This window comes from Bombina bombina, chromosome 10 (assembly GCF_027579735.1).
Source record: "Bombina bombina isolate aBomBom1 chromosome 10, aBomBom1.pri, whole genome shotgun sequence".
Classification (NCBI taxonomy): domain Eukaryota; kingdom Metazoa; phylum Chordata; class Amphibia; order Anura; family Bombinatoridae; genus Bombina; species Bombina bombina.
Window position 1 is genome coordinate 52,070,038 of NC_069508.1, and position 13,551 is coordinate 52,083,588.

At 37.0% G+C, this 13,551-nt stretch overlaps 1 protein-coding gene across 1 annotated transcript in view; it reads right to left on the minus strand.

The window, feature by feature from the left end:
* Positions 1–13,551, minus strand: part of DPYD (dihydropyrimidine dehydrogenase) — a 1,643,387-nt gene that overhangs the window by 926,539 nt on the left and 703,297 nt on the right. Inside the window, exon 9 of the mRNA XM_053694067.1 lies at positions 9,358–9,465. Coding sequence (XP_053550042.1) covers positions 9,358–9,465 — 108 coding nt within the window. The remainder of the gene's footprint in view (positions 1–9,357; positions 9,466–13,551) is intronic.

A 13,551-nucleotide genomic window follows, 5' to 3' on the forward strand; every position in this document is an offset into this window, starting at 1 on the left:
TTGTATCTTTAATTCAATAACAGCTAAACAAACAAAGGGTATTGTATGTGGGTAATCTGAATCAAGCCACATTTATGAGGTGAATGTCAGGTGATGTCACACAGACTCAACCTGTAAGCACACTTGCCAAAATAAGGCAATCACTAAATCGCCTATACAAAAATAAGGGAAAAAAATAAAACAATACAAAATAAAATCATTACAGTTTTACAACAGTCAAATATAAGACTCAAAATCAAAAATTTTACACCAAACACCCTAAGATGCGGATCAAATAACAGGTCAATTTAGATCATATATGTCAATAGATATTAAAACCAGAAATTGATACATAATATACAAAGAAAAAAGAAAGAAAAATTATATTGCACCAAGCAAATTCCAGTTCAATTAAGTAAATCCAATCCTTCATCCTAAAATGTATACGTTTTACAGCTGCAAATAAAGCATAACATAGACCCTGTGTACCATTTGGAAGCTAGTATTATAATTATTTCAACAAAATCTGCTATCAAACCCATTGGTATTATTATTAACTGACTGCACTTGAAATAAAAGTGACAAAGACCTCTAGGCACCATTAGTATTACATGCCTTAATAAGTTGTAAAAGATACTCTAATTTAATTCCTGGCTCATATATCTCTACCCATAAGACATAAAATCTAAAAGTATTTTATGAGATATTAGGACACTCACAGAAGCCTAATAACCAACGTATAATTTATTATATTACCAGAGAGTCTGAAGTCTAATATACTAAACCAGACCGGAGTAGAGGGTCTGGAAAAAGTCAATTTGACAACTATTATATCAGACATTCCATACGCAAAACCTGAATTACACATTTGACTAGCCTAACCACAAACCCAGCAAGTGCTATATACAGCGCCTAGGTGTGAACTCATTGTGAAGCACCCCAATCCACCCCCAGCGTATGATACAAAATATAAACAAGTACCTATATATATATACAAATAAAGTGGGACCCATTAGAGGTGCCCCCTATAACAGTATAACTAGGTTGCCAATTGACGATTAGCCAATATTTACAATCCAGTTCCTATGTGTTTTTAAAGCACACACATACATATATTGATTTTATAGTTATTGTTCAATAAAAGTTATGTTTTAAGTAAATCCTTTTTGAATAGAAACTTTTTGGTCCTGAATGTGAGTTCATTATTGTCCTTTACTCAAATCAGGGACGGGAGTGCTACTCAAGTGCACTATTTCCAGTCTTGATCCCTTCCTTTGGGCTCTAGACTCAATCCTAAAAGTTGTTCTTGTGCACAAGCACCCCAGCTCATCACAAAGCCACACTATTAAAATTGATATACATTCAGATTAGAACGCGTGTACAGAGATATGCATATGCACAGATAAATATATACGTACACAAACACATATTAATCTAATCTAATTCGAGCAACCCTGTATTAACATTAGTGTAGTGCTAGTGCCATTCTCTCTTTTTCTCAATAAATAAAATGTCCTGTGATCAGGGGGCTGTCAGAAGATGCTTAGATACAAGTTAACCACAGAGGTAAAAAGTATATTAATATTATAGTGTTGGTTATGCAAAACTGGGGAACTAGGATAAAGTGATTATCTATCTTTTTAAACAACAACAATTCCGATGTTGACTGTCCCTTTAAATTATTGTTTAGGCAGTTGAGGGCCCTTCCTTTCAGCCACTGCATGCTGCTGTCATCATATAGTTGGCATCTTTCTTGACAAAAAAGATAATCAGAACTCCATAATTTGTCTTGTAAATCTCCTTTTTTGACAGAACTGTAGTCTACCTCATCACTTGTCAGGTCAATGTAAACAAGTGCTGAGTGTCTGTGTGGGTGTTTGTGTCTAAGATTGTTTGTGTGTTTGTTTGCGTGTCTGCTAAAGTGTCTTATGTGTGTCTGTGGGTTTCTGTGTGTGTTACTACCTTTACAACATTGACTGCACTTAAGAATAAAGTAAAGTGCATATACGTTTTAGTCACTTGGTAAAAAATTGCACATGTCAAAGTGGGGGGGGGGGGGGGGGCCTGATTAATGGTTAAGTAAGGGGCCCCAAAATTTTTAGTGGCGGCCCTGCTCTATCCTATGAGAACTTCAAGAAGATGATTTTTTTTTGTCATTTAGTTGTTTAAGGTACATTAAACCTAAAATTATTATTTCATGATTCAGACAGAACATGTGGTTTTAAAAAACTTTCCAATTTGCTTCTATTATCTAAATTGCTTCATTCTCTTGGTATCCTTAGTTGAAAAGCATATCTAGGTAGGCTCAGGAGCAGCAATGCATTACTTAGGAGCTAGCTGTTAATTGGTGGCTGCACAAAAATACCTCTCTTCATTAGTTCACCAGCTGTCTTCAGATACCTCCCAGTAGTGCATAGCTGCTCATTTAAAAAATGATACCAAGAGTATGAAGCAAATTGGATAAAATAAGTAAAATTGGAAAGTGTTTTTACAATCACATGCTCTATTTGAATCAAGGAAAATAAGAAAAAAAAAAAAGATATGTTGGGTTTCATGTCCCTTTAAATAAAAAAAAAGAAAAGAAGATATGCTGGGTTTCATGTCCCTTTAAGGATATCTAAAGACATTTGTGTTTAATTTATTAGTTGTTAGAACATTCAAACTTTATCATCCAATTTTTATATTATGATACTATATCAAAAATTATAAATTGTCCATCAAAAATTAAGAATAATTACTCATTAAAGGGATAGTAAAGTCCAAATTAAACTTTCATGGTTCAGATAGGGCATGTAATTTTAAACAACTTTCTAATTTACTTTTATAATCAAATGTCTTTGATCTCTTGGTATTTTTAGTTGAAAGCTAAACCTAGGAGGCTCATATGATAATTTTTAAGCTTTTGAAGGCCGGCTCTTATCTGAATGCATTTCACAGCTAGAAGGCATTAGTTCATGTGAGCCACATAGATAACATTGTTCACACACACGTGGAGTTATTTAAGAGTCAACATTAATTGCCTGAAATGCAAGTTTGTCAAAAAATCTGAGATAAGGAGACAGTCTGCAGAAGCTTAGATACAAAGTAATTACAGAGGAAAAAGTATATTAATATAACAGTGTTAGTTATGCAAAACTGGGGAATGGTAAATAACAAAATTTATGCTTACCTGATAAATGTTTTTCTTTCCGGACATGGAGAGTCCACAACATCATTCCAATTACTAGTGAGATATTCATCTCCTGGCCAGCAGGAGGAGGAAAACACCCCAGCAAAACTGTTAAGTGTAACTTCCCTTACCCATAATCCCCAGTCATTCAACTGAAGGAAAATGAAAAAAGAAGAAATACAAGGGGGAAAAGGTGCCTGAGGTTTACTCAGAAAAACTGCCAAATAATAATGAAAGAGGGCGGGTCGTGGACTCTCCATGTCCGGAAAGAAAGAAATTTACCAGGCATTCATTTTGTTTTCTTTCCTATGACATGGAGATTTCACAACGTCATTCCAATTACTAGTGGGAACCAATACCCAAGCTAGAGTACACGGAATGAACAGGGAGGGAGAACAAGGCAGGAGGAACTAAACAGAAGGCACCACTGCTTGAAGAACCTTTCACCCAAAAGAGGCCTCAGCCGAGGCAAAAGTATAAAATTTATAGAATTTGGAAAAAGTATGCAAAGAAGACCATGTTGCGGAGTGTGGAGTGAGCCGTAATTCTCTCCAGAGGCTGCTGTCCAGCAGTCTCATAAGCAAAATGAATTATACTTCTTAACCCAAGGGAAATAGTAGAAGTGGCCTTCTGACCCTTACGCTTTCCAGAAAAAAAACACAAACAGGGCAGAAGATTGCCGAAAATCTTTTGTAGCTTGTAGGTAAAACTTTAGAGCATGCACAACATCCAAGTTATGCAAAATATGTTCCTTATTAGAAGGATTAGGATAAAAAGAATGAACAACAATTTCCTGATTAATGTTTTAATCCGACACCTTGGGGAGAAACCCCAATTTAGTACGAAGGACCGCCTTATCTGCATAGAAAATAAGGTATGGGGAATCACACTGCAGGGCTGAAAGCTCAAACTCTGAGAGTGGAAGAAATAGCAAGAAGAAACAAAACCTTCCAAGATAACAATTTTATATCAACAACATGCATCGGCTCAAATGGAGGCTGCTGCAAAACTTTATGAACAAGATTAAGGCTCCAAGGAAGAGCAACAGATTTAAACACAGGCCTGATTCTGACTAGAGCCGGAACAAAAGCTTGAACATCTGGCAATTCTGCCAGACATTTGTGCAGAAGAATAGACAGAGCAGAAATCTGACTTTTCAGAGTACAGACTGAAAAACCTTTCTCCAGGCCATCCTGAAGAAAAGATAAGATGAGGGGAATCCTTACCCGGCTCCAGGAGAAACCCTTAGATTCACACCAATAAAGATATTTACGCCATACCTTACGTTAAATTTTGTGAGTAACCGGTTTGCGAGCCTGAAGCACAGTACCGATGACCGCTTCAGAAAAACCACATCTAGACAGAACTAGGCATTCAATTTCCAAGCAGTCAGCTTCAGAGAATCCAGGTTTGGATGGAGAAATGGACCCTGAATTAGAAGGTCCTTCCTCAAAGGTAACTTCTAAGGAGGTCAAGATGACATCCTTACCAGATCCGCAAACCAGATCCTGTGAGGCCATGCAAAAGCTATTATAATTACTGATGCTCTCTTCTGTTTAATACAAGCAATGACTCGTGGAAGGAGAGCAAACAGGGGAACAGGTATGCCAGAGAAAAGATCCAAGGAACTGCTAGAGCATCGGCCTGAGGATCTCTTGACCTTGAACTGTACTTTGGAACCTTGGCATTGTGACAAGACTCCATCATATCCAACTCTGGAACCCCCATCTGAGGGTTATCTGAGAAAACACTTCCAGATGGAGAGCCCACTCCCCGGTGTGAAAAGTCTGTCTGCTCAGAAAATTCGCCTCCAAGTTGTCCACTCCTGGAATGTGGATGGCAGATAGGAGACTATTGTAAGTTTCCAACCACTGCAGAATGCAAGTCACCTCCTTCATAGCCAAGGAACTCTGAGTTCCTCCCTGGTGGTTGATGTAAGCCACTGAGGTGATGTTGTCCAATTGGAATCTGATAAACCGGACTAAAGATAACTTAGGCCAAGCTACCAAGTCATTGATGATTGCGCTCAACTCCAAGATGTTTATGGGGAGAGAAGACTCCTCCCGAGTCCACAGGCCCTGAGCTTTTAAAAAGCCCCAAATGGCTCCCCAGCCTAATAGGCTGGCATCCATGGTCACAATCACCCAGGAAGGTCTCAGGAAGCAAGTGCGCCGAGCCAGGTTCTCCCAAGAAATTCACCACGAGAGAGATTCTCTTGTTAGGGATCTAGATCTATCCTCTGCAATAAATCTGAATTGTCTCTGTTGCACTGACTGAGCATGCATAGTTGCAGAGGTCTCAGATGGAACCAAGCAAAAGGAATGATGTCCATGGAAGCCACCATCAGACCTCCATGATCACCTCTATGCATTGAGCCACTGATGGACGATTAGCAGACTGGAGAGAAAGGCAAGAAGCAAAAAGTTTAAATTTTCTGACATCCGTCAGGAAAATCTTCATGAACAGGGAATCTTAGGAAACACACTCTTGTAGCTGGAACTAGAGAACTCTTTTCCAGATTCACTTTCCACCCATGGGAACGTATAAAACAACAACATCTCTGTATGAGATTTTGCTAGTAGAAAAGATGACGCCTAAACCAAGATGTCGTCTAGATAAGGAGCCACAGCAATTCCCTGAGATCTAATCACAGCCAATAGAGCTCCCAGAACCTTTTTGAATATTCTGGGAGCCGTGGCAAGACCAAACGGAAGTGCAACAAATTGGAAATGCTTGTCCAGAAAGGAAACCGTAAAAACTGGTGATGATCCCTGTGAATGGGAACATGTAAACATGCGTCCTTCAGGTCTATAATCATCATGAACTGACCTTCCTGAACCAATGGAACGAATAGTTTCCATCTTGAAGGACGGAACCCTGAGGAATTTGTTGAGGCACTTTAAGTCTAGGATTGGACGAAAAGTTCCCTCCTTTTAGGGAACCATAAATAGATTTGAATAGAATCCTGGACTTTGTTCCTCTAGAGGGACTGGAACAATAACTCCCAGTGAGGATAGTTCATCTATGCAATTTAAGAAGGTCTCCTTCTTTACCTGGTTTGAGGATAGTCTTGAAAAGAGAAATCTGCCCCTTGGAGGGCAAGACTTGAATCATATTTTGTAACCCTGGGATACTATGTCCACAGCCCACCAATCTGGGACATCTCTTATCCAAGCCTGTCGAAAAAAAATGAAAGACTGCCCCCACCTAATCCAAAATTGGATCTGGGGCGGACCCTTCATGCTGATTTAGAATCAATTAAAGGTTTTTTTTTTTTGCTTTCCCTTATTCCAAGGCTGGCTGGATTTCCAAGAGGACCTGGATTGGTCTGCTTTGGAGAAGAAGAGGAAGACTTCTGTCCCTTAAAGTTGCGAAAGGAACGAAAATTAAATGTCTGACGACCTTTAGGACTGTTTTCTTATCCTGAGGTAGGAAAGATCCCTTTCCACCCATAATCTCTGAAATTATTTCTGCCAGACTGGGCCCAAACAGAGATTTACCCTTGTAAGGTAAAGCCAGAAGCTTGGCCTTTGAAGAAACATTTGGCGACCAAGATTTAAACCATAGAGCTCTGCGAGCTAGCACAGTTTAAGAGCTTTGAACCTATCTTGGATCTCCTCTACCGTAGTCTCTTCTGAAATAAGATCAGACAGGGCATCGCACCAATAAGATGCTGCTCCCGCAACCATGGCAATACTCGCCACAGGTTGCACTATAAACCCTGATGGATGTACATCTTTTTTAAGTACACCTCCAGCTTCTTATCCATTGGATCCTTAAAAGAATCCCTATCCTCTTTAGGAATGGTAGGTCTTTTAGCTAGAGTAGAGATAGCTCCTTCTACTTTAGATACAGTGAGCCATGAGTCTTGAATAGAGTCAGCAACAGGAAACATTTTTTTAAAAACAGGGAAAGGGAAAAAAGAAACCCTTGGCTTATCTCATTCCTGAGCTATAAATTCATACATTTTCCTAGGAACAGGAAAAACATCATCAGAATATGGATACTCATAAACTCTATCTAGTTTAGAAGACGTCTTGAGGTTGGCAGCAACCGAAGGTTCAGAGTTGTCCAAAGTAGCGAGAACCTCTTTCAGTAGTAACCGAAGGTGTTAAAGCTTAAATCTAAAATTAACCTCTTCAATTTCTGAAGATTTTGCCACCAAAGTTTCAGAGTCTGAAATTTCACCTTCAGAAGCTATTGAAGTATTCTCATCAGACAATTGAGAAAGGTTGACCAGCGCAGATTTAAAGGGGTCAGAAACCTTACTTGCAGACAAATGTTCAGATTTCCTTTTACGCTTACCCGAAGAAGAAAGCTGACAAAGCCGCCGATACTGCACAAGTAATCTGAGCGGCAAAATCCCAGGTAAATAAACACCCCCAGGAGGTTGAGAGGACACATATGGCATAGTATGGGAGACAATTAAGGCTTGGGACATTTGAGGAGAAAGCTGAGGCATGTCACACACAGCATTATCCTGAGACACATTTGTCTCAGAAGGGAGTAATTTGTCTTTAAATTTTAAAGTTTTAGATAAGCATTAGAAACAAAATTGCATTGGCAAAACAATTTGAGCCTCTAAACATAGTAAGCATTTATCAACAGACATAGACTGATCTAACTCTGAATTCATATTACAGAATCCAGCTATTAAAGAATCCAGCTATTAAGTAATATTGTAAAAAGAAAATAAATTTTATTAGAAATTTAAAGAGCAATAAAAAGATTCTTCAAAGCAACCTCAGATTGCCTGAAGCTACCACCGGGCAGGAGTGGTACCCCACTAGTCAGGAAGCGATACTTTCCTGTAAGGATCTTCTCCTCTTAGCACAGAACGATCAGATGAGAAAAATATCAAAAACGTAAAGCCGACAGAGCTCCACAATTCGATGCACTACAACGCAATACAAGCTGAGTAAGCTCTGCACATGAGCGGATCGAAAAACCAACTATGAGCGGATCGAAAAACGGAAAAGTAAATGGTCACAGTTTCCTTGACCGTTATGTAAATAAGCCTCTCTGAAGCTGATCTAACTATGTCCAATCACATAAATACCCTAATATAGTGCCCTGAAATTCACTGAACTACTCAAAATGCAGCATCTTTCCTCTATCGATCACAAACATTATGAGCCCCCCGTCAAATGAATACATTTAACCCATACAGTGTCATATACGTCCAAAGGATGTATCCTTAACTAATAAGGATAGCTATGTCGCAATCTGTGTCATAATCTGTCCAAAATAAGTATCCTTAACTAATAAGGATATCTATGTCCCAATTTGGATCTGTATGAGGATTTAACCACTTAAGTGCTGCTGTCCTTCAATACCTAGAAGGCAAAGGCACTTACCTTAGATCCAGCTGCAGGACAGGTGTGACAGGCACTTCGCTCCCTGTCATGGACCTGTAGGAAAAGAAAGAACAGAGTTACTAACTCTGGCTTTCTACAAAAGGGTAGCAAAATGTTAAAAGTAAAGCAAAGACTACCAAGCTTCCTTTTAACTGCTAAAAGCCACCAGTACTCTTACTAAAGAGATTGACATGGATGCAGTTAGACCCCCTTCCTTGCTTGCAGGGAAAAGTACCCATAAAAGGATTAAATATCTTTAGACACCAACTTCGCACATTCTCCATTGACAGAGGCAAAGAGAATGACTGGGGATTATGGGTAAGGGAAGTTACACTTAACAACTTTGCTGGGGTGCTCTTTGCCTCCTCCTGCTGGCCAGGAGTTGAATACCCCACTAGTAATTGGAATGACTTTGTGGACTCTCCATGTCATAGGAAAGAAAAAGGGATTATCTATCTTTTTAAACAACATAATTTTTGGTGTTTACTGTTCCTTTAAGAATAATAGCTAGTTAACAGAACTCACATTATTGATCTTTAGAATCTCTATATGGTCATTATAGAATTCTAAAAATATTATTACAACATACCACATAAATAAATAATACATTCAGCAATATGAGCAGTGATTCATGCAAGAATTAATAAAACAAACTACAAAAATTATTTTATCCAAAAAAACAAAAAACTACTGATCATATTAACTTGCATTCACTAAAAAGAAACCAAAAATCCTCAATCTATTTTCTTGTTAAACATTTAGCAAAGCGTTTAAGCCTTTTGGGTACTATATGTGACATATAGCACCATAGTGAGCAAATCTAAAGACATCATTTAAATAAAAATTACTGACCTTGTTTGCTAGCTTTTGCCACAAGTGGTAAGAAATCTTTTGAAGTATAAAAGCCCTGATCTATCGAGAGTCCAGTGAACACATCATCTATTTTAGGTTCAGGTAAGCCTGTTGAAAAAAGAAAAGAGTAAAAGAGGAAATTTGATTAAATAAATAAAAAAACTATAGAAAACTAAATATTATGACATTGAAGTGATGTTAAACAATGTATTTCATTGTTATAATTAAAAACAAAACGCTAAGCTTTGTCTTATACATTGAATTTTGTAATATTCATCTATTTAAAAGGACAGTATACACCAATGTTCATATAACTGCATGTAATAGACACCAATATAAAGAAGAATATGCACAGATACTGATCTAAAAATCCAGTATAAAACCGTTTAAAAATTACTTAGAAGCTCCCAGTTTAGCACTGTTGATGAAGTTAGGTTGGACAACTACTGAAATGGGGTGTGAAAGCAGGAAGATCAGACAATACCCCCTACCCTGCATATGAAAATACAATTTACACAAGCAGGAGCAAGCAGCAATCTGTAGACCTGGATCTATATCTGATACTTTGGGGCTTAGTTTGGAGTCTGAAAATCAGCACAATGTTAATAAAAAAAAGGGCAAAACTATACATTGTTACAAAAACACTCCAAGATGGGCTATATAAATGTATCTACAAAACATTTATGTAAAGAAAATTCTAGTGTACAATGTCCCTTTAAATTGATTTTACCTTTTATTTATTTTTTACCCTACATTTGTGCAGTGTCTTTTGTATCCTGCCACAGACCTACAAGAAGGAGGCGGCCTGTGCAGGAAGGTTTATCTTAGCCTGATGTTATCAAACGTCTAGGCTATTGAACATGCTAGATAACAGGGAGTCGGATTATCTCATACCCAGAACGGAAAGAATAAAAACTTAAAACACTGGGGGCAGGGGCTACACTGAGAATTTTTAAGTGCTAATTTTGCAAGAAAACACATTATTTTTATTTTTTTTCAGTATTTATATTCTGATTTAAAGCATTAACCTGGGATGACCCAACCCCATCCATAAATGATCAACCCCACCCAGATAAAGACTTCATTCCAAGGACAATTTTACCCTACCACTAGGTTGTTCAGTCCCTAAATCAACAAGACAACCTCCTGATCATATGTTAAACCTAATAAGGGCCAGGTTATGAGTGGAGCTCTATTTATCGCTCTCAATTCGCTACTTGCCTGCGTCGGGTAGCGCTCATAAAACAATTTGAAAGTAAAAAATTTTCGCTTGTGCACTAACCTGATGTGCGTAAAAAGCTTGTTAGAATAGTGTGGGTGCAATAACCTATTCCACCATGCAAATCAATAGAGCAAGAAAAGTGGAAAAATCAACAATATCCTACTAGTGCGCAAACCCAATCGCATATTCTCAAAGTCAGCTAACTTGACATGAAAAGATTAACATTTCACATTTCAATGTTCTTCACATAGCAGAATATGTTTGTTTTATTCATAAATACATATTTCTACATATATCTGATCTATTTTGGTACAATATATATCTATACTTACAGTAAATACACAGTATAAAACTTTATTAGATATGAATATTGCATAAATATGCTTTTACATGTTTTCATCTACTTGACTGCAAAGGGCTCGAGTGCACTTATATATATGGTTATATATGTGTTTACCGATTTATTTATGTGTATATATGTCTGTATGGTTGACATCTAAAGGAATGTTCAGATGTGGGAACAGTAGGTGCAAACCTTGTGATTATATTGTCATATCTGATACATTCACTTCTACAGTTACGCAACGTAGATTTGACATAAACTGTTGTTTAAACTGTACATCTAATTATGTCATTTATTTGACAACTTGTATCCTGTGCAACATTCAATATGCTGGACTTACGACAAGGGACATAAGGTCCCGTATCAGAGAACATCTGCCCACCATCAAAATAGGCAAGTCATCCTCATCTATAGCTCAACATTTTTGCATTAAACACAATAAAGATGCTTCATCATTTAGATGGTTAGCCATTGATCACATACCACATCCAGAAAGAGGTGGAGACAGACAGAGGCTATTGGAGAAGCGCAAGATGCTTTGGATATTTAAATTGTCCACCAAGGTTCCACTGGGCCTCAATGCCAAATACGACTTAATAAATTGCTGAAAGTAAATAACATGGTATCCCATAGCTTAGATTATGTGCTTGCACATTGGTACTCAAGCATTTTTTCGAGACGGCATCCCTATATATTTTGGATATTTTTTCACTATATCGATTACACTTGTCTTAGCAGCCCTTGCAGTGGCTTTCACACTCAAATATTATATACATCTATTGTGCGGTCATTCATGCACACATATTTTACATATATATTTTGTATATGTATATATTTCCCTTTTACTCTATATGAGCACCTAATAGTCTACAAGTGGAATATATATGCTGATTCTACTTATACATGTTCCGATTCCTACTCTCCCTTATTTACAATAGTCACATTTATGGTTGTTTTTGCTAGTTATATTCCGCTATGTATTGTATTTATCATTATTTCGCTTATGTAACACATGGATATATGCAATTATTCTGTAGCAGAGAGTATTGGTATTTAAATTTGTGCTGACATATATATGTTAATTTGACACAGGTACATTCAGACACCTCACTTTGAGGTGTGTTCTGTATTAGAACTTTTAACCAATTGGGGTAAAGTACACCCTTTTTAAATCTGTATGTGAACCACAATTCTTTAGCAGTAGTGAATACGGCGTTTAGCCGAAACGCGTATACTGTTTCTCCTCCATGTACCTATGTCCCTCCATGGACTTTTTTACTTTTTGTAAGAATAAATGCTACGTTTTATATATATGTTGCTGCTTTCATCTACTTTTTTGGGTTTAAATACATATATACACACACACACATATATATATATAAACCAGATATCGCTCGTGTGTAACTTTTAGTGTGCCACTTGTATTCTAGCCCTATCTGGCGCTACATTTTTGGAAACGTATAATAATACAATAGGATATCATATGAAAATATGTAAATTATATAACAAGAGATACAAATACAATTTTAATTTTAGTAATAATATCATCATCATGATCACAATGTGTATACTGTATATCTTTTCTCTGGGATTCAAAACCTTCTACAGGGTATAATCTGAATAAACATAGTAAGAAGTTCTAAATCATCAAAAGGGCAGTAAGTTAACATTTATTTTCTTTTGCCCATTATAAGCAACGCATGGCATATAGATTGTCTATAAATCATATTCATAGCTTTTATATCTCCCTCCAAGTGCATCCAAAAGCTAGTTTGAGTGTTCGCTTACCGCCTGTCTCCATGTTGGCATTATTCTACTGAGCAGAGGGATGAGAGTACACATTTTCAGTCTTTCTACTTTGGGAAGTCATGCAGAGAGTCAGTGAAGAAATGTGTGTGCTATAGAAAGATAATGGCACATGCGGCAATTGGCTGTATCGTTTGTTGGTTAATAATAAAAAAAAATCTCTGATTTGGAGTAGCCTATGGAAAGCCTTACTGGAGGGGATTTAAAGGTACAATACTCTTTTTACATGGAATCTAGAATATCCTTTATAGATGTAGACTATACATAAGCAACTAAATATTGTTTTAAAAGAGTGCAAAAATAAACAAATAAACAGGTACTGATGTAAATTGAGGAATATTTAATCTCAGAAAATTATATGTATGTAGTTTAAAATCTTCTCCTTTGCATCTTCTGAATGTGTCAATATCATTGTTAACGGTTTTCAAACATTTACAGTGCTTTATGCTACGTGATGTAGAAATTACCCATAAGTCTCTTGGATTTCTACCTCTCCCATCAATATCTTCTTTCTGCTATAGTTTCTCTCTACTTAGTTCAATGGTGTACTGTAGTTTACAGGTCATATTACATATGAATAAACAATAATTATACTACATTAATATAAACACCAAGACCAATATTTTATTTCAAATCCTTTTCTTTACTACTATCAGGTAGTTTCAGATCTTTTAAGGATTTGTCCTCTTCTTTAATTTTGTGGAAAAAAAGCCTGTTTGTCCCACAGATTAAAAAATAAAAAAGATAAAGGCAGAAATATTGTGGAAACACTTTTTCTTACCTCAACTGATGGGAAATGATTTCTTGCTCCCATTATGGCATT